This window comes from Nicotiana tomentosiformis, chromosome 2 (assembly GCF_000390325.3).
Source record: "Nicotiana tomentosiformis chromosome 2, ASM39032v3, whole genome shotgun sequence".
In the NCBI taxonomy this organism is placed as follows: domain Eukaryota; kingdom Viridiplantae; phylum Streptophyta; class Magnoliopsida; order Solanales; family Solanaceae; genus Nicotiana; species Nicotiana tomentosiformis.
The window spans coordinates 16586368-16608151 of NC_090813.1; the positions used below are offsets into that span (position 1 = coordinate 16586368).

At 38.1% G+C, this 21784-nt stretch overlaps 3 protein-coding genes across 3 annotated transcripts in view; 2 read left to right on the forward strand and 1 right to left on the reverse strand.

The window, feature by feature from the left end:
* Positions 1-6166, reverse strand: part of LOC104118046 (heme-binding-like protein At3g10130, chloroplastic) — a 49954-nt gene extending 43788 nt beyond the window's left edge. Inside the window, exon 1 of the mRNA XM_070195026.1 lies at positions 6150-6166. The gene's annotated coding sequence lies outside the window, so the exon portion shown is untranslated. The remainder of the gene's footprint in view (positions 1-6149) is intronic.
* Positions 6167-14479: 8313 nt separating this feature from the next.
* Positions 14480-16588, forward strand: LOC138904399 (uncharacterized). Its single transcript, XM_070192901.1, has 3 exons — positions 14480-15182; positions 15462-15701; positions 15828-16588. The coding sequence occupies exons 1-3, from the start codon at positions 14480-14482 to the stop codon at positions 16586-16588; spliced, it is 1704 nt and encodes a 567-aa protein (XP_070049002.1).
* Positions 16589-20288: 3700 nt separating this feature from the next.
* LOC138904400 (uncharacterized) lies at positions 20289-20828 on the forward strand. The gene has a single exon (XM_070192902.1). The coding sequence runs from the start codon at positions 20289-20291 to the stop codon at positions 20826-20828; it is 540 nt and encodes a 179-aa protein (XP_070049003.1).
* Positions 20829-21784: the final 956 nt, after the last annotated feature.

A 21784-nucleotide genomic window follows, 5' to 3' on the forward strand; every position in this document is an offset into this window, starting at 1 on the left:
GCGAGCAGGACAGGAAAACACATATAGATTTGACAAACATTAAAATTGGATTCCCTATCTTGTCATTTCAGTTCCTATATGAACAACTATTTTATTTCCTCATGGAGATAAAAGGTGATAACTCATATACAATATTATCGAGCTCGGAACTAAAATGATACAAAATAGGACTCAAAACACTAAAATAGGTGGGAAAAAAACTTGACGACATTTTTATATATAGCACATTTATTTAATGCGCTTGTCACAACCCAATTTCCACTGTAGGCCGTGATGGCGCCCAACATCGCCGCTAGGCAAGCCAACAGTGAACTACCCATTTAATTCCTCATCTTAATATTTTTAAAGTCTTTGATTTTTATTTAAATGCGGAAACAAATAGTAAATGAGCGCGATAATGTAAAGCATAAACTAAAAGAAGAAGTAAGGTGGTGAGTTAAATAATCAAAACCCATGAATGTCTACTAGAATTCTCAAAACCTGGTGTCACAAGTGCACGAGTATCTAGTAGAATATAAAAAACTCCCTAAAAACTACGGTCTGAAACAAAATAGACAAGAATGATAAAAACATGACAAGAGAAGGCTCCGGGTGCTGCAGAACGGAGCATGAGAAAGCAACTCACCACTAAGCCTCCGGATAATGCGGGTACGCGCCCGGACGAACCCCAGATGCACCTGCCCCAAAACCTTCACAATATGTGCAGAAGTGTAGCGTGAGTACATAAACAACATGTACCCAGTAAGTATCCAGTCTAACCTCGAAGAAGTAGTGACGAGAGATCGACTTCGACACTTACTAAAGGGAAATATACATAATGTACAAGATTATTTAATAGGCATGAAAATCAACACCATCAATGGAATAAGAGACAATAATTAAATGACCATTTATCACATAACAATTAAAAATCCCCAAATATCACATAATAATCTCAACCAGTAAAGGCTTAACATGTATTATAAATCCTCAAGTCAAGACAGACATATCAAGTGAAATCAGACTCCGAGTGACAACACGCACGAGTTATGCCGAGATCGTACGACCCAATCCATAATATTCGTGTACATACACCACCAAGTCCGCACGGTTCGATCCATGGATGCATCCCATATATATATACGAGGCGTTCTGCCTGATCCACAGGAATAGGAAAACTTTTCGAATTTCGAATTTCATATTTCATATTTACAACTCCGAAGTAACCCATGAAAGGATATAATTTCCATCAATAATTAAATATTCCGCCAACTCTCTAAGTAATGAAGCTCGATTTAACATAATCTTAAACCAAGATTTACTTACTAGTACAAGCAATTAAACTAACAAGTTGAGTTCAAATAGTACAAGTAATAGCATAATAAAGACCTATGTCTACCTGGACATAACATGAATTCTAGTTACGTACGGACTCTCGTTACTTCGTGCGTACGTAACACCCACAATTAGTAGCAAATAGCAATTTAAACACCTATGTGGTAAATTCCCCCTTACAAGGTTAGGCAATAGACTTACCTCATTCCAAAGTTCACTTTCCAGTCCACAAATCACTCTAAAAGCCTCAAGTCGGTGCCGATCAATCCGAAATTAGCTAAATATTGTATAAATTAATCAATATATACTCAAAAGTTCATAACTTAGCTATTAGAGTAATTACCCAACCCAAATTGAAAGATTTCTAAAATTCACCCCAGGCCCATGTGCCCGAATTCCGAAAATATTCGAAGATAAATGCTACCCATAACCTCACGAACCCAAATATACAATTTCTATTCCATTCCATAATCGGTTTCATGGTTGATGATAGGCTATAATTGCGTGTTTTAGTCGCTTATTGCACTCTAATTCACTGCACTTTATTTGAGTTTGAGCTTTAATTGGTAGTGTTTTGCACTTATTACGTGTTTTATGCCTTGTAGGAGTGATTTCGAGCCATGTAGATATTGTGGAGCTAATTTGAGATAGTTAGAGATTTGAAGTAAGAGTAAAAACCCAAGGTATCAAGCCGAAATTGTGTTTGGGGGTCGAGGACCAAGTCTGGACGTCAAAAATTAAGCAAAAGCCGTACTCTGAGAAAATCCCACTACTGCGGCGCGCAGCACGCCGCGGCTGCCCCATTTCTGTTGTTTGACAGATTTTGATTCTCTGGATTTCCCCACTAATGCCCCGCACGGCGCGGCGCCACATGCGGCGCACCTGTGTAATGTTTACAGAGCTAATGTCCTATTTCATCTAGGAGAAGGTGAGTTCGTCTGGGCCCGGCCCTACTTGATATAAATACATGGAAAAACGTTATTTTATGGACTTTTGACATACTTTGGACCTAAGGAGGCTAAGGAGGAGTTGGAGGAGCAAAAGCATAAGGATTTCATCATTCCTTCCTGACTCAAGACCCGAGTTTGGATCGAATTTATGTTTTCCTATACTTTAATTTTATTTGTGATGAATTTCTCCATGTATATGGAGTAGTTCTCTTTACGTTTGATGGATTTGGTGTATTGATGATTGTTTGTGGATTATAACTCTAGTTTTATGTATTGAAGCATTTTTGAATGATTTAATTGTTGCATGTATATTCACTTGTTCATGTAATCGAGAGAGGTATAACTTGTGATATCTTTGCATTATAGTGTTGGTTAAATTCACTAATTCTTCTTAGTAATCGAAAGAGGCTAGTTGAATCATTGATTAAACCTAGTTAGGAGGCTAATCGAGAGAGGTTCTCCTAAAGACCAATCCACTATGTATTCTTGCATATCTTCACGTGCTTAAATTGGTTCATCTTGTGAAGTTAAGACTTAATCGAGAGTGGAGTTTTTGCTGAGCTTGTGAACTAATAATTGAGTGAATTTGAGAGACTCACTTAAACATTAGAAGTGAATTATCTAGAGGTAGATCCAAAACAATTATCTTGCACCTATCCTATCAAAACCATATCTTCTCCCATTGATAACCTTATTTGCTTATTCCTTGTTTCGATTGTCATTAGTCAATAGCTTTAGATTCTTAGTTAACTTTAGTTAGACATCTTATAAATATCAACTGTTGATCATCTTGGATAGCAATCAAGCTAGAAACTACGAGAATACTATTTAAATCCAATATTTGTGGAGACAATAAATATACTATATTATCTTTGGCTAGCGAGCATAATTTAAGTATGTGTTTTGCGCTTGTTAGTGGTCTAATCCCACTTTTATCAAAACCTAGGATTTTTAACAATCTCCTAAAATTTCCATAATTTCTATGTTAAACATCTACCCATAATGTATGTATTAAACTCATATTGTGTAGAAAATACTTACCTCAAAGTGCTAGGTGAAAATCTCTCCTCAAAGAGCTCTAAATGGTCCAACAAGTGAGAGAAATAAACCAAAGGTCCTAAGTCCCGACATTTTAAAACATTCTGCCCAGGCGTCCCTTCTTTGAGATCTTGGAAGAGGTCTCGCGATCGCGAAGTCAAGCTGCCCAGGCCCTAGGAATTACATGCACTATACCTGAACCTAAAAAGGTGGTCAGGTATAACACATGTAATTCATGCGCTATACATACTTAAATATACCCATCATCTTCCCCAACATAAGCATATGCGAAACAATCCCCCCTCCCGTCACCTTTTTAAAGAAAAATTCCATTGGAGCCCACAGACTTCACCGAAATCTTGTGTCGTTCATATTTTATCGATCAAAAATCCGATCCACGACTGCCTCGTGGAGTGGAACTCGCTTAGTGCTTGATTCGGTTGTTAAAGTGGTATTTTTACTCCGTTAAAAAATATTTAAATTAACATACAAATCGTTACGAACGAAATAAATAATTCATAATAGTGTATATAAAATTAATTATTAAAACTTTAAAAATTATATCAATTAGTTAAATAAATTAAGTATTTAGTATTATCTTAATGACGAATAAAATTGTTAAAAAATTGATAGTACATAAAAGAGACCATGTCGTATTGTTTTGGTAGAAGGTAACAAATTAAGATATAAATCGTTACGAACGCAATAAACACTTAATAGTAATTTTTATAAAAATAATTATTAAAAATATCTCAATAAGTTAAACAAATTAAATATTTAGTATTATTATAACGACGAATTAATATGATAAAAAGTTGACAGAACAAATAAAACCCTGCCGAATTGTAGTCATAAAATCCTAAAACTAACATATAAATAAATAATTTATATCAAATTAAGTAATAATATAAAAATTTATGAATTAAATATTAATATAAAAAATATCTCAAGATATTTCAAGACGTTAAACGATTAAAGATAATAATATTTTAATTAATATTATTCAATTTACAGACATCATCATGGATCGTTCGTCTATGCATCCTGGACCTGCTTCTCGAGAGCTTCTTTTGCTCCAGGTCCATAGGTCATCACACATCTGGGATGGAGAGTTGCTTAGCTAGAACTTCCACCCGAGACGTACTCGCAATTTTTAGGAGTTTATTAGGGACCACACACTTCACCCTCGTACAGTTGTGTGCCTTCAACGGACTGGTTTTTACTGAATTATAGGGGTCAGTCGGTAATACTTCGATTGGCCCCTGATCACGGCTCCGATCGAGCGGTGTAGATTTGAGAATCATACATTTCATTTGCCTATCGGCGAGGTGACCATCATGCTAGAGGACGTGGAGGTATTATTCAGGTTGCCCGTTGATGGTTTGGTTGTCCACTACCCGCCTTCTCCTAGGGAGTATATGAGGCATGACTATCTACATATGGCTTCATCTAGTCCAGTTCACCTCGGAGTTCTCCTAGAGCATTGTGTGCCCACTCAAACACAAGTTTGTTTGTATTACCATTATTTTAATTTTTTTTGCCTTTATTAGTAGTCAGTAATATCTAATTTGTTTATATTTTTTTTTAAGATTTCGCCATCACCTATCACAGAGACGATATCGTGCGATACTCGATTGCCGGAGCCACATAATCTTATTCAGGAGCCAGCTGAGATACTGGTGTGACTATAATATTTATAAAGCTATATATATATATATATATATATATATATATATATATATATATATATATATATATATCATATATTAAAATATGCTAATACAACAGACGCCTCTACTGATCCTGCTAGCCTTCCAAACGATCATGCTACAACGCATCCTTAGATAAAGAGGCGACATGATGAGAATGATCCGGATAATGTAGCCAGTTAGGATGGTATGCACCTCAGGCCAGCAAATGCACTAAAGGATACAGGTTGTGGGACACATTGATATTTAATTTGATTTGTATATATGGCATTAATATTTTTTAATATTATTGAAGTTTTTACATTATAAGCTTTGTGTCTTTAGTTTTAGTCTTATTGGTTAGGTTAATACTAGAACACAAAAAATACGTCACATTAACATTGAATCTTCAATGCTAAGTGTCAATTAGAGTTAACACTATTGGAAACATAATTTTATTTTATTAATATTGCAAGCACACACCATTAGAGACACTATATCCTACGAAATATAACCGGATTCCATTATCAAGAAGTGTATACACATATTGCTACAAAAAACTAACTTTATGCTTGAAAATTTCCAATATTGGATGAACTACAACCCATGTTTTCGTACGTACGAGTACGTCGTAAGTCAATTGATGTAAGCTCATAAATTAAATTATATTTGAAAAGTTTTCAAAGTAAGTTAATCATGTTACCTTGGAGGTTACAAATATTGAAGATCATGAACAACAAGTACAAAGAGGGTTGGAAGGTTCAGAAGCTAAAGAATTGAATAAAATAATGTTTCATCATCGACAAGTTGGGAATATTATAGCATGTACTTTTGGGGTGAGACCAGGGTGTTTAACATAATAAGGAGGTTATGTTATGAGTTATGTTAGTCGTATGATAGTCGTGTGTTATGTTTTGAAGTCAAGCGAGTGGTGGAATAAAAGTCTATGAAAGTCATCACAAGTTACGTTCATAAGTTTTACTGAAACTTTGGGTCAAATGTAACTGCCATTTTCTCCCAATATACTTAGAGTTATGGGGTGTTCCACCCATAAAATTAAATATCTATGAGTCTATTTTCTAACTCATTAAACTGTTTGTCAATATGATATCGAAGTAAAGAGACATGGGCATTTTTGCGAGACTGCGCAAACTGTCACCTATTTGCTTAAACGAGAATCCAAATATGGGAGTAATAGAAATCAGCATGGGCTAGTGAACAAGATAAACTGAACATCAATTAGGGATCGAATGAGGTGATGATAGTCGACATCAAGAGAATTTCAAAGATCACATTCCAGCAATAATACGATCGACAACAGAAGAATAACCTTTAAAGGTCACTCAGGAAGACGCTTCCCTAAAGCAAGCACTTTGAGCAAAGTTAAGCTTAAGGGACTAAGTTTGTATTTAATACCGTCGTGTGTAAGATATTCAATTATCCTTGGTACACAAGGGTTACTGCAAGGCGAGTACGAGTCAATAAAGACATGAAAAGATGTCGAAGATGAAGAGGTAAAATATTTATAAGTAAGTCTTCATAGCATTAAATGTTAATACCCCCCTAAAGGGGGGAAGATGGTGTAATATGGTATTAAGTCGTAGTTAAGTGGTTCAGGTAACTATGGAATAGTAAAGGAAGAATACAGTAAATGGCGAAAGGAATGATATTGCATTTATTCAGATCCTACAGACATGATACAACTCCAGAGCATTATGCAAGCACGACGCCAGGGAGAGGCAGTAAGGGTTCCCATACCAGATGTTATTGATAAATAAGTGCGAATGAACACTTGATACATTAGGAGCCAGTGCAAAAGTTAAGTTAAGACAGAAGACATAACACAAGAGAGGTTACCTAAAATATAAATATGAGCATGGACTGACGAGTAGTTAGTAGTTCATTCAGGAATTTAGGAAGAGCCTAGTCATGGCTAGACAAGAGGTCTCAGATAAATTAGTAGATCATGCAAGATAAACGAAGTGAAACCCAGCATACAAAATTCGGTCTAGTAGATACGACATCGTAATCCTTGAGAAATATTCTGATAGGAGTTGGGGTAGTAATAGGTATCGTATAAGTGTTATGGAAATAAAAGAGAGAGTGCCACTAAGGAGATAAAAAAAATTTGAGTGCAGAAGTAACCCTACGAGCATAAGGGCACAAAGATAAGTAACTAAGGATAATTATTGGCGAGTCAGTACATCAAAATTTTTGTCGGGTATACGATGTAAAAAGCTCCCAGCTTTACAAGAGTCATAGGGTCTTCCCTAAGTTCTACAACAAAAGACTAGCTGAGAAAATAAGGAAGAAGGCTTCAACATAAGCATAGTGACCTATAGAAGAAATGATCTTGTAACAACAGTCTCACTACAATATTGTATGCACTCAATAATAAAGTGGCACATATCGTGGCTAATGAACGGGAAGTAAAAACCAAAAGTAATATTTGAAATCATATGTGTTGCACGAAATTCCAATAGGTGTTCCCACTAAGATAAGCCAAGTATTCATGCAACAAGTGGCAGAACGACAAGGAGAAGTAATTGCGCACTTTTAAAGAACTGAGAAGGCACGAAAGGAATTATTCAATCAATGACCCAAAGTTAGTTACGTTATGACCACACTTAACATTTCAAAGTATCATCCATGCAACATATATTTTGACATTCCTACAACTATAGGAAACTTCGGTACAAAGTTAAAAGAAAGAATTGAGTCCACCTCACTGACAAAGGCTTGAATTGTTAGAATATTATATTATGGATGTTCCATGGCATCCACCAAAGGCGAAAGTAATAATACCCTGAGCAGCAGATCAGAAGATAGCTTAAGCCTACTTAAAGAGGAAACTAACGAGTTACATCAGGTAAGTGAATCAGGAGTCTGATTATTAGAACAGTATAATTATAGAAATCATGATTCTAAATATTGCAAAAATCACTCTTAACATTAGAGGTACAAGAAAGATAGTACAATAACTATATTCTATAACGGCTCTACAATAAATCCAGATTAAAAAAAAAAGTACCAGCCTCATAAGGAGTAAGTATGAAGCTCCCACCGGATTGTGTACGCACTAGAGGTGCAAGTTTATAGTAGAGCTTCAAGTTGTGGATGTGAATTCTACCTATGTGGAAGGGAGGTTATGAAAGAGACAGAAGATACAATGCGATATTAAAAGCTAAGTAAGGTAAAGGTTAAAAAGGTATGAGATGCTCAAGTGTAGAAGGTTGTGAATAGTCCATACATCAGATAAAGGGCTATAAGCGGCGTGATTCATTATCCACAAATGATAGTGGTGTTGTCAGTGACATATCTTCTAGCCTGTATTTTTCAAGTACCGAGAGGTCTAGTTAAGAGAGTAAAGAAGAGTTAGAGACGATTTGATGTCTCGCTTGAAGTTCCAGAATAACATAAGGAAATGTATGGTTCTATAAAGTTAAAGGAAGGTTGTGAGTACTATAAATAGATATGGGTAGGTCGCAAGCTAAAGTATGGTAGAGCAATAAGGTTTTAGGTGTACAGGAGTAAGGATAAACAGAGGTGATTGAGAAGGTGACAAGAATAGGTAAGGCCTCAGAATTAAGCCCATCAAAACAAGAGAGCTGATGGTTTCCGTAATTTATAAAAAAAAACTCAGTATAGCCTAAATGAACCCAGAAGAGTCTAAGACTATGAGCAATTTGAAGAGATGAAGTGTTGCCCTGGTAGTAGAATAAGGGTGTAATTGTGATAGATAAGAGGATGGCGTTAAGGTCATTAATTGGCTAATGATTCAAAGAGAAGGGATTTCATGAATTTCATGAGATTAGAATACCCCTCATAAAATGAATCACGTTGGGATGCGATGGAATACTGTTATTGAAGTATAGTATCACCCATAGGTGGATCGAGCAAATAACTTCAGATGTTCCCTGATGAGGCGTGATCCTTAAGGACAATGTATTACGTAAGAGGTTTCAGTTTATCAATGGTAGATTATAGATCAATATTAAGGTGAATCAACAATAGGCGGATAAAAGTTCCAATGTATGAGATGATATTAGGTCGTCATTCTTAAGATGAACAGTAATGAGGAAGAACTAAAGGACTTAGATTTATACATATAGGATAAGCAGCGAGAGGGTAACTTGGAGTTGGGTAGCAAACCTCGGCAATAATAAACCGAAGTAAGTGTGATGGTGTAGAATAACCTATCCAGATATAGTAAAGCCATAAGAATATATTTACAAGGCTACGAAACAAGATATCGCAACAGTCGTAAGTTTGACAAAGTACCGAGCGAAGAACTTCACTACACCTATATATACCGGGAGGAATAACTTGTCATAGTTCTGTATATGTTCCCAAAGTGAGGCCTAGAGATTGGCTAAAAGCTAGAGGAAAAGGAACAGAAGAGTCGCATAGGCGCACATACAAGGATAAAGTCGTACAGGCTGCATGACAGAAGGTCACAATAATTATGAGGTTGGAAGTATTCCGACCATAAGTCGTGGTGTGAGAAAGAGGCCTTAAAGGGGGAATGACCTGGCCTATGGATTTATTCATAGAATAGTTGACTAGATGGAAAGGCCAGCGATAAAGTATTTATAAGAGCTATAGGTTATGAGACAGATAAGTGCACCAGTCAACATTCGAGGACGAATGTTCCAAAGGGGGGAATGATGTTACAACCAATATTTTCGTACGTATGAGTACGTTGTAAGTCAATTAATGTAAGCTCATAAATGAAATCATATTTGAAAAGTTTACAAAGTAAGTTAATCATGTTAACTCTGATGTTACAAATATTGAAGATCATGAATAACAAGTACAAATAGGGTTGAAAGGTTCAGAAGCTAAAGGAATAGAAGAGAATAATGTTTCGTCGTCGACAAGTTAAGAATGTTATAACATGTACTTTTGGGGTGAGACCAGAGTGTTTACCATAATAAGGAGGTTATGTTATGATTTATGTTAGTCGTATGATAGTCGTGTGTTATGTTTTGAAGTCAAGCGAGTGGTGGAACAAAAGTCTATGAAAGTCATCACAAGTTACGTTTATAAGTTTTACTGAAACTTTGGGTCAAATGTAACTGCCATTTTCTCACAATATACTTAGAGTTATGGGGTGTTCCACCCATCAAATTAAATATCTATGAGTCTATTTTCTAAATCATTAAACCGTTTGTCAATACAGTATCGGAGTAGAGAGACATGGACGGTTTTGCAAGACTGCGCATACTGTCACCTACTTGCTTAAACGAGAATCCAAAAATGGGCCAGTTTGGGTCGTCCAAAGAGGCATTTTTAAAGGCCTTTCCCCTTCATATATTATACTGATAATAGGGAAAAATAACCAGGCATAATCTCTGCAAAAATCCTCCCAAATATTGCCCACAAACCCCAATTGATTTTCTCTCCTTTTCAAGTTCTAATTGGAGGTAAAGCCTAGAGTTTGAAGAACCAAGATAGGAGCTAAGTTATCCAATAAATAAAGTAAGTTTACTGCTATCTTTCATCCATTTTTTTTCTGCTGTAGATGCATAGTAAGTCATTCTATATTTGTAAGAACTCACGGGACGGTGATCGGAAGTCGTGAGTTCGAGTTATTCACTTGTAGCGGACTGTTTTATGGACTGTTTTGTGGTGCTATTGGGCTGCGTGTTTTACTACTGTTTTGTGGAGTTTTAGAGGAGGAAGGGTGTGGAAAAACACCACAAATGCAGGGTGGTGGGCTGGTCGTTCGTCGTAACATTTTTGGGCTATTTGACACTACTACAGTGGTCGTTTTGGTATGAAGAAATTGGGGTGTGTTGGGCTGTTTTGTAGTATTTTGTGGTGTATATAAGGTTGGAAAATAATGTATACATGTTGATATTGTTGTATTCTTGTGTTTTTGGTGTTATCTTGAATTTGGAGGAAGTAAGGATTATAGGGGAGATGCTGCCCGTTTTAATACAAAATAAACTTGTCGTTCGTTGTGCGATAGTTGTACCTTTCGTAACTTAATGATAGTATTATTATCGTTGTTGTAGATTAAGGTACGAAGAGGCGAGTTCAACTTGGTGATTGGAAATATTGTGATAAGGTATGTTAAGGCTAAACCTTTCTTTATTTTGGCATGATCCCGTAACTACATGAGTTTGATAACAAGGCATAAAGAGAAGTTCGTATTCCTGAACTTATGTACATTATCCTAGTCTCATAAGTTATAGTATTCTCCCTTATCGGGACTTCATATTCAGTTTAGTATTGTCTTATTTCAGCCAAGAGAGCAGAGAGTGTATATATATATATATATACAGTGTTACAGTATATATATATATATATATATATACAGTATTACAGTACTTTCACCACCATCAAGCTATAATCGGTGGGCAGGCCCCTATTGGGCAACCTCTGATCAGGTGGTAAGTTATATACCGAGCCTACTGTGGTCGACCACCTATGAGCGAGCCCAGAATGGTCAAGATACAGAGCCTAGTATGGCCGAGCGCCTATGAGCGAGCCTACTACGGCAGGGCAGTTACATATACCGATCCTTATAGGGCCGGACGGCTATTTTACATACTATATGGAGAGAGTTGAGTCAGTATCAGCAGGTAAGCATATCTTCAGATTATTTTTGACTCCCAGTTACATTCAGTTATTATATCATCAGTTCAGTTTCAGCTTTCAGTTATTCTGTTGCCTTACATACTCAGTACATTATTTTGTACTGACGTCCCTTTGCTGGGGACGCTGCATTTCATGTCTACAGGTCCTGATAGACAGCTAGATAGACCTTCGCAGTAGACAGAGTCAAATATCAGCTTGGTTGGTAAGCTCTACTTCCCCGGAGTTACTAGGTCTAGACCTTGGAGTCCGTTTTATATATGCAGGTTTGATGGGTAGGTCGAGGCCCTGTCCCGACCATGATACAGTTCAACTATCTCTAGAGGCTTGAAGACAAGTCCTGTATAGTTTGTATATCAGTAGATGTTCATGGCGGCCTCGTCAGCCTGCACATTTATATATAGATATATATATTTAAATATATATGAGTTTTTGGGTATGTTTATTGATAAGTAGGGATTTTAGCTTATTAATTGCTCTCTTTTACTTGTGTTTTGGGCCTAAAATGCGTGAAGGTATTCTCAGAAACTAACTTAATATGCTTGTTTGCAGGGATTGTTCAAATTGAGCCAAATGAGCCATAATCAACTTATAAAGGAGTCAAAACTGGAACAAAAACAAAAACTGGGCCAAGAGGTGTGCAACGCGGACCGCTACAAAAAAGTGCGGCCGCGAAAGTATCAACGTGGATGCGGCCATTATTTTGCGGTCCGCGATATGAAGTATTAGAGAGATGGTTTTTTAGGCACAAACATGAACGCGGACCGCGACAAGAAGATGCGGCTGCGAAAGTACCAGCGCGACCGCGATGGAAATTTCACGGACCGCGGTTGCTAAGGTTCAGAGAGTGCATAATTGAAGAAAAAATGAGAAGGGCGGTCCACATCAAAGTTATGCGGTCGCGAAAGTCTCTCACGCGGAAGCGGTAAAAATTTTGCGGTCCGCGAAACAAGGTTCAACCCAGGTCCAGATGTGAAGAAACGCGGACCGCATTCAGAATTACGCGGCCGCGAAAGCAAGTGTGCGGCCGCGATCAGAATTACGCGGCCGCGAAACTTCCGCAGGGGTATTTTTGTTTGGAATTTTTAGCTTAGTATAAATAAATCATTTTGTCAATTCTAGGTTATGTTATGTTTTTGCTAAGTACGTGAGACAGATAGGTTTTCCTTTTTGGGCAATTTTGTACAAGATTTACTTTATAACATTAGATTTTCACCTTTTAATTTAGTATTATGGATTATTTCTTCTCCTTATCTTTGATTTCTACTATTATTATGAGTAGCTAGACTTATAGCTAGGGTTGTGACTCAACCCTAGTGTGGGTATTTAATGGGTCTTGAATTTTAGGGCTTGAATGTTTATGGGTTAGTGATATTTAGCTAGTTCTTGCTAGACTTATAGAATTAGTGGTTGCAAACACTGATTCATGCCTTTATAATTTGGTCTCTTCTTGACAAAGAGGGATTAAGTCTGGAAAAACTAGGCTAACAAGGAATTGGGGTGAACTCAAGAAATTAATAGCCCCAATAAAAGGGTTAAACCTAGAGATAGTAATACCCGACTTGAGCTAATATCACATGACTTGCATGAATACCCAGTTGGACTTGAGAAAGCCAAATTGGGCAAAATCACTAAACCTATCGAGAGATATAGAATGAGAACTTGGGTGTGATGGCTATATTACAATCCCAAATTAATCAAGCTTACCCTAGATTCTTACTACCCGTTAGATGTCCACCTAGGCGAAAGTCACTACCCTAGTCCGTTTAAACACTTGAAAACCAACATAAAAAATATTGTACTTAGCTTTAATCTTAGCATACAATTGAAATAGAAATAGAAATAGAATCAACACCATCATGTTTGGAAGTGCAATTAGGAACAACACACGCATCTAGACTTAGATATAAACCTAATTCCAAATCAATTAACTCCCTGTGGAAATCAGTTCCGACCTTGTTGGGTAAAACTGCATCGACCATCCTCGCTACTCAATAGTGGTGTAGGTTTGTCTCGATCAATTTTTGGCGCTGTTACCGGGGAGTTAAACGGTCTTAGCTATATATCTAAATATTTGTGTGTTTTGTTTTTCTTTCCTTCCATTTTTCTAATTTTTTTGTGTCAATTGCTTTTAGGTACCAAGTGGCTCTTAACGAGGTCCTCGGACCTATTCCTCAGGGGGAGGAGGTAGATGAAAATGAAGTGGATGAGGTTCATCTTGAACCTTAAGTACAAATAAGAGGCCGACCGCCACACGACAATGTTCCAAACCCTCCCCCACCTCTTCCAAGGGCAGCAAACCGCGTGTTGCTTAATGAAGGTTACGCAAGTGCAATTGTCCCGCCCCGGATTCGGGCAGGCAATTTTCAAATAACCAATGTCATGCTTTCTCTATTGGAACAAAGGGGTTTCTTCATTGGAGCTCCACATCAGAATGCATATAAGCATCTCAAAGGTTTTGTAGACACATGTTGGGGGAGCAAGCAGACGAATGTATCTGAAGACGCTTTAAGGTTGAGGCTTTTCCCTTTCTCATTTAGAGGGAAGGCTTTGGATTGGCTTGAGAGGCTTCCCAACCATTCCATTACCACGTGGGATGAGTTGGCTGAGAAATTCATAGCAAAGTTTTTCTCTCCGGGTCATATGGCAACATTGAGGGATGAGATCTTAGCCTTTAAATAAGAGCCAAATGAACCCTTACATGAAATCTGGGAGCGGTACCGGACAATGGTAAAAGAATGCCCCAACAATGATATGACTGAAGCAATGATCCAGCAAACGTTTTATAGGGGTATCAACACAACCAACCAGTGTGTGGTGAATCAGCTGGCAGGGGGTAACTTCATGAACACGCCATACTCAGAAGCATGTGAAATTCTAGATGAGATGGCGGACACGTCCTCAGCTTGGCAAAGTCAGGCAAATGTTCCTCAGGGTGACCCTAATGTTATCCAACTTCACAGGGAACTTCATGATCACGGACAAGCCATAGTAGAATTGACAACTACTATGAACCAGTTAGCAAAGGCTCAGCTTCAACAGGTTCAGGGGCCAAAGCAAGTAAACGCCATGGAAGGAGTGAATGTAATGGTCAACAAGAGAAGACAACGTGGTCAACAAGTGCAAAGAAATCAAGAGCAATTTGAGCAAAGTGGTAGTGGCTACAATCAAGACTATTTTTATGATGATCAAAGTAAGGAAGTTTTATATGCCAATAATTACCAAGGCCAACAGAGCAATGCTCCAAATCAACAATGGAGATCACAAGGAAACATCAAAATTATGGCAACTAAGGCCAAGGGAATTGGAATAGTGGCAACAACAACAATCCGAACAATTGAGAGAATAACAACCAAAATTGGGGTAATCAACAAGGCAATTGGGGAGGAAACAATAATAGCAATTAGAGTGGCAACAATAATAACAATTGGGGAGGCAATGGAAACCAAGGGGGTTGGATCAACAGTAATCAAGGGAACCGGGCCCTCAAAGGCCCCCGATGTATCAACAACCCAACAACCCAACAACCCACCTCCATATCTATCACAAGGGAAAAGTTCTTCCAACAATGAGATGGGACGAATAGAAAGTATGTTAAAACAAATGATGGAAAGAAACGCCAACTCTGATGCCCAAATAGCCTCTAACAATACTTCTATCCGCAACTTGGAAGTACAAATGGGTCAAATTTCTCAAGCATTGAATACTCTCCCTAAGAGGGCACTACCAAGTGATACGGTAGTAAACCCGAAGGGTGGGAACAATACATGCCATGCTATGGCGGTGACCATAAGAAGTGGTAGAGGTGGAGATGTAAGTGCCTCCAATCCAAGAAATATTATGAATAATGATTTGGTTGTGCAAGAAGATGATGAGATCCAAGCCAATGATGAGAAGGTAAATGATGAAGTGAGGATAGACATTGATGACAACGTGGAGGAGACACAAAATGATGTGAACCCGTATAGGGAACACGTGATAGACATACTGGAAATGGTAGTGCCCAAAGCCAAGGCCCCTTTGCCAAGGCCTTCTCCACCGTATCCTCAAAGGCTTGCAAAGCAAAACAACGAGAACCAATTCAAGAAATTCATTGATATGATGAAAAGTTTGTCCATAAATGTACCTTTGGTTGAAGCTCTAGAACAAATGGCGGGATATGCCAAGTTCATGAAGGACTTGGTAACAAAGAAGAGGTCAATGAACTGTGAGACGATCAAAATGACACATCAAGTGAGTGGCATTATGCATTCCATGACTCCAAAGCTAGAAGTTCCCGATGCCTTTATAATTCCATGCACTATCGGTAGTGCCAATTTCGCCAAAGCCTTGTGCGATTTGGGAGAAAGCATTAATTTGATGCCATATTCTGTGTTCAAGACATTGGGGATTGGGCAACCAAGATCTACTTCCATGAGATTGCAAATGGTGGACCGAACAATGAAGAGGCCATTGGGGATAATTGATGATGTGCTAGTTCGGGTCGACAAGTTCATACTTCCCGCAAATTTTGTGATACTTGACTGTGAGTTTGACTATGAGGAACCAATCATATTGGGGAGACCTTTACTAGCAATAGGGAAGGCATTGGTTGATGTGGAAGCTGGGGAACTCACCTTCCGGGTGGGCGATGAAAAAGTTGTGTTCCACATGTGCAAGTCAATGAGCCAGCCAAATAGTAACGAAGTATGCTCTTTTGTGGATCTAGTAGCGGAGGTGATTGTTGATGACACGAGTGCTATGATCAATGTGGAAGACCCTCTGGAAGTTGTGTTGTTGAATCATGAGGATGATGAGAAGTCATGCTTGATAAAATGTGCAAATGCTTTGCAAGGAATGGGATCCTACACATATGGACCCCGTAAACTTTCCTTGGATCTTGAGAACCGGAAGACTCCGCCAACAAAGCCCTCAATCAAGGAGCCACCAACATTGGAGTTGAAGCCCTTGCCCTCACACCTTAGGTATGAGTTCTTAGGCCCTTGTTCCACATAACCTGTTATTCTTTCTTCGTGTTTAACTAACGTGCAGGTAGATTCCACCCTTGCGGTGCTTCAAAAAGGGAAGAAGGCAATAGTTTGGACATTTGCGGATATTCGGGGAATAAGCCCCGCCTTCTGCATGCACAAAATCATATTGGAGGAGGATGCCAAACCCTCTGTGGAACATCAAAAGAGGTTGAACGAGGCAATGCAAGAGGTAGTCAAGAAAGAGATCATCAAGTGGCTAGATGCAGGGGTTATGTACCCCATTTCGGATAGTTCATGGACTTCGCCGGTACAATGTGTCCTGAAGAAGAGAGGTATGACTGTGATCACAAATGAGAAAAATGAGTTGATCCTCACCAGAACTATTACCGGTTGGAGGGTATGCATGGATTATAGAAAGCTGAACAAAGTGACCCGCAAAGACCATTTTCCATTACCATTTCTTGACCAAATGTTGGATAGACTTGCCGGGCGTGCTTATTATTGCTTTTTGGATGGGTACTCCGGGTACAACGAGATTCTCATTGCACCTGAAGACCAAGAGAAAATCACCTTCACCTATCCGTATGGAACATTTGCATTCTTACATATGCCGTTTGGTTTGTGTAATGCACGGGCTACCTTTCAGCGGTGTATGATGGCAATATTTACGGGTATGGTGGAGGACTTCCTCGACGTATTCATAGATGATTTCAGTGTTGTGGGGGATTTATTTGAAGAATGTTTGGATAATCTTGACAAATTGTTGGCCCGATGTGAAGAGACCAACTTAGTGCTTAATTGGAAAAAGTGCCACTTCATGGTCGAGAAGGGCATTGTCCTCAGCCATAAGATCTCAAAGAATGGTATTGAAGTGGACAAAGCAAAAATTGAAGTGATTTCAAAACTCCCGCCTCCTACTTCCGTCAAGGGAATGAGGAGCTTTCTTGGTCATGCGGGATTTTACCGAAGGTTCATAAAGGATTTCTCAAAAGTGGTGAACCCCTTGTGCAAGTTGTTGGAAAAAGATGCAAAGTTTGTGTCTAATGATGATTGCATGAAAGCTTTTGAGCTTCTCAAGTATAGATTGACTACCACTCCTATCATTACAGCACCCAATTGGAGCTTACCATTTGAGATCATGTGCGATGCTAGCGACGTTGCGGTAGGAGCGGTTTTGGGGAAAAGGATCAATAAGAGTATATATATTTGGCCTAAGAAAAACCCTCCTTCAATGTTCCGACATCAATAAATAGGGAATCTAGAATCTAACAAAATAAATTATCCTTAGGGTTTGAACTTTTTTTTTTTACATACATTAGAAAAAAGATAATACCAGTTGGAATTTTTTTTAGTTCGATTTAGAATGAGAATTCACTTACAGTTGAAATATTAGATACTCACATGAGGAGGCGATCATACTAATCATTTGTCTCAGACTATGCGATGGTTGAAATTTTACGTGAAAATTATTTGTTTTAAAATCAAAATTTAACTATTCAACAAAGCCCTCATTGGCAAACATCGATTAATTCACCTCAAATTTCATAATTTTAGATATTGAAAAAGTATGATTATTATCTCAATGACATCATCCAATAGTGATAATATTGGAGTCCGGAACCTAAATGATGCAAAATTGGACTCAAAACACCAAAATATGTGGAAAAAACTTGACGATATTTTTATATAAAGCGCATTTATTAATGCGCTATACCTTAATGTCCAGTTACTCCGTTAAGGTATAGCGCATGAAATACATGTGCTATGCCTGTTATCAGTGGCGAAGCCACATGGTTACAAGGGTGGTCACTTGACCACCCTTCGTCGAAAAATTACACTGTGTATATAGATAAAATATTACGTTTTAGAGGTCTATAACACATATTGAACACCCTTTGTCGAGATTTTTTTTTACTTCTTCCAAATTTGAATACCCTTGAGTAAATTTCTAGCTTCGCCAATGCCTGTTATTTCCTAACACATAATAATTGTTGTGTATACGCATGTATTTTATGTGTTATATGTACAACGCATATAATGCATGCGCTATACATACCAATTGTCATCCCCTCGCATTAAATATTTGCTTACTTAAGGTACAACATTCGTTCTTCAAAAAATCATTCCGAAAAATTCATTCTTCATCATCCTTTATATCACTTCATATCCATCAATATTTTTTGAAGTTTGCTAGAATGTCTGAAGAGCGAAAAATTGGGGTTGCATTATATTGGGGAGGTAAGGTTGTGGTGGAGAATAAATCGACACACTATAGTTGTTCTCCGCAGAGTATTGTTAAGTTACCACTCACATTGGAGTACGGCGGAATAGTATCTTTGATTTATAAAAGGATGAGTGTGAATAAACGTTCGGTTAATATTAAGGTAACCGGAAGATATGTCGTTTACTTCGCAAGGGGTTGCTTGTTATGTCGAGTTAAACATTAAAGACGATGAAACTCTGCAAGATTTCTTTAGGACTCCGGATGAACACCGAGATGTTCTTGTGTTAAAAATGTTGGAATGTACGTCAAGTATGAAGACGTCAACAATATTGATGTTCCGCAAAATATGGATAACACTCAATCATCTGGTGGTATTTTTGGAGAAGTTTTATCCAAACAGGTTCCTTATGAAAGAGTCTGGCCAGATATAAACCTATCTCCACGGGCGAATTAGGAGCGAGGACATAATTTCTCCCCCATGCAGTAGCATGGAGTGTCGTCAAGTTTACATAATTCACACGCCGAGTGGTAAATTTCAATTTTCTTGTTGTAGTATTATTGTTTCTTTTATGCATCATATTCATACTAACACTTATGTCTTTCAAAGGGGTTACCGATCAGATTTGAATTTTACAAGTTATGAACCAACCAACAATTGGAATATATCTAATTTTGGAGGTTTGGACGAGTCATCAACAACTCGATAATATGCATCATGGGCTATCTACAAATTATGAATTGTAAGTTAAGTGATAAAGTTAATATATTATGTTGGGATGACTCTGAGAAACTCATTATTTTTGTTGGTTGTGCAGTGAAAACGAGCAACATGACGGTTCTGTTCTAACTCACGCGATGATGATATATTGAATCAGGATATGGCAGATGCACAGAGTGAGGAAGATGACGATGATTATGACAATAACGTTAATGAGCCTGGAGATGATACACCCTTCCCTGATGAGAGCGACGATGATGAGGAACCACACTTCACAGATGAGAATGAGAATGAACCACCCGATTTGATGAGGGAGCATGATGTCACAACTAAGCACGCTCTTTACATGCAGATTCCACCTACCGTTAGACCCATAGTGTATGAGTCTCGTGTTCCCTTTCATTCAAGGGAGATTCCCTACTTTGATCACTTGCCCAGTATACCGGATGTGGATGTCTTCACAAGTCACAAGGGATATTGATAACATTCGTACAACAATGTGGGATGAATCTAGACCAATAGAGCTCTATAAGAATCTGCTTTTTACTGACAAGTCGGGCCTTAATAGGACGGAGCGAATTTACAGCATAAAAAGCTGTCGTGAGATCGAGGTTGTTGAGTCATCTAAGCAAATATATAAGGTTGTTTGTCGTAGATGGGACCAAGGTTGTAAGTGGATGATGCGTGTGAGAAAGTTAAAAACTAATATGTGGATCGTGGGAAAATACATTACCAACTAATATGTGGATCGTGGGAAAATACATTACCAAGTACACTTGTGATATGGACACATTCAATGGGAATCATTTTAACTTGAATGTTGATTTGATTTCCCTTGTCTTGATTTCACACATTGAATCGTCCATAAGGTACAAGGTGAAAGAGTGTATAACATCATTTGTGCAGGCATATAGGTGTACCATTACCAAAAGAAAGGCATTTCTCGGGGGTAAACGTGCGTTTGAGATTGTTTATAGCAATTGGGATAAGTCATTTGCAGCTCTACTGAGGTACATGGTTGCCCTGCAACACTTTAACCCTGGGACTGTTATTGAATGGAAGCACGATCGGATTCCTAACATACCAGAATACATATTCATATATGTGTTTTGGGCATTTAAACCATCCATTGATGGTTTTGTTCATTGTCGGTCGGTAATCTCCATTGACGGCACACATGTATATGGAAAGTATTATATAAAGATGTTGATTGTCGTTGCAATAGATGCTAATGGAAGCATATTTTCCCTCGCATTTGCTATTTGTGCCAATGCAATTCAAGAAACTTGGACATGGTTTTTAAGCCATTTGAAGGAGTTGTGAGATAACATTTAGGTATTTGTCTAATATTTGATCGGCACAGTAGGATTTTAAGTTCTGTGAATACTTTAGATACATGGAAGGAGTCGTACGCCTACCAACGTTACTGTGTTAGGCGCTTGAAGTCCAACTTCCAGCGGGCTCATCTGAACAAGAGCTTACATGATTTAATGTGGATGGTTGCAACAGACCATTAAGAGTGTAAATTCAGGATGTGAATGGAGTTTATTAGGCAGGAAGACGAAGGAGCTTATGATTGGTTGATGCAACATGAGCTTGATAAGTGGACTTTGCATAAGGATGGTGGCAGAAGATGGGACATTTTGACTACAAATGTATCAGAGACTTTCAACGGGTTGTTTGAAGTCTGCCTGTGGATTACCTGTCACTGCCATGGTGCAGATGTCATTCAAGCAGCTGGTAGAGAGGTTTATTGAAAGATTCTGCAGTGCATCGTCCTTTCTGGAAATAGGTATTTAATTTATGCCACAACCGATGAAACGATTTGACAAATATAGGAAGCGGGCACAGTGGCATATATATTTGCAATATTACAGCAATCGAAATAGTTTTGAAGTTTGCACTGGTTTGCATCAAAACCGCATATTACCCACACCATCAATGAATCCATGTGATTATGTTCATGTGGAAAATATTCGATTTATCACTTGCCATGCTCACATGCCATGAAGTGCTTTCAACATGCTGGGTTTGCAGTAATGAGGTATGTTGATAAAGAATATAGTGTGGCTGCATATGCAAACACCTATAGCGGTCACTTCCAACCACTGGGTTCTGAGTATTATTGGCCGCCGGAACTAATTAAAATGGTTTGTAAGAAGGATTTTGTGCGTCGCAGACAAGTGCAAAAAAGAACACGGATATGGAACCAAATGGATGTTAGTGATATCATATATGCACGTAAATGTGGTATATGCTCCCAAACAGGACACGATCGT

What these genes read in the sequence shown, in the direction of transcription:
- LOC138904399 (XM_070192901.1), top strand. Translation starts at nt 14,480, where the DNA reads ATGGCGGACACGTCCTCAGCTTGGCAAAGTCAGGCAAATGTTCCTCAG. An exon ending in TGAGATGGGACGAATAGAAA is followed by an intron (nt 15,183 to 15,461) that starts GTATGTTAAAAC and finishes TTGTGCAAGAAG; the next exon opens with ATGATGAGATCCAAGCCAAT. An exon ending in ATTCATTGATATGATGAAAA is followed by an intron (nt 15,702 to 15,827) that starts GTTTGTCCATAA and finishes TGACACATCAAG; the next exon opens with TGAGTGGCATTATGCATTCC.
- LOC138904400 (XM_070192902.1), top strand. Translation starts at nt 20,289, where the DNA reads ATGGACACATTCAATGGGAATCATTTTAACTTGAATGTTGATTTGATT.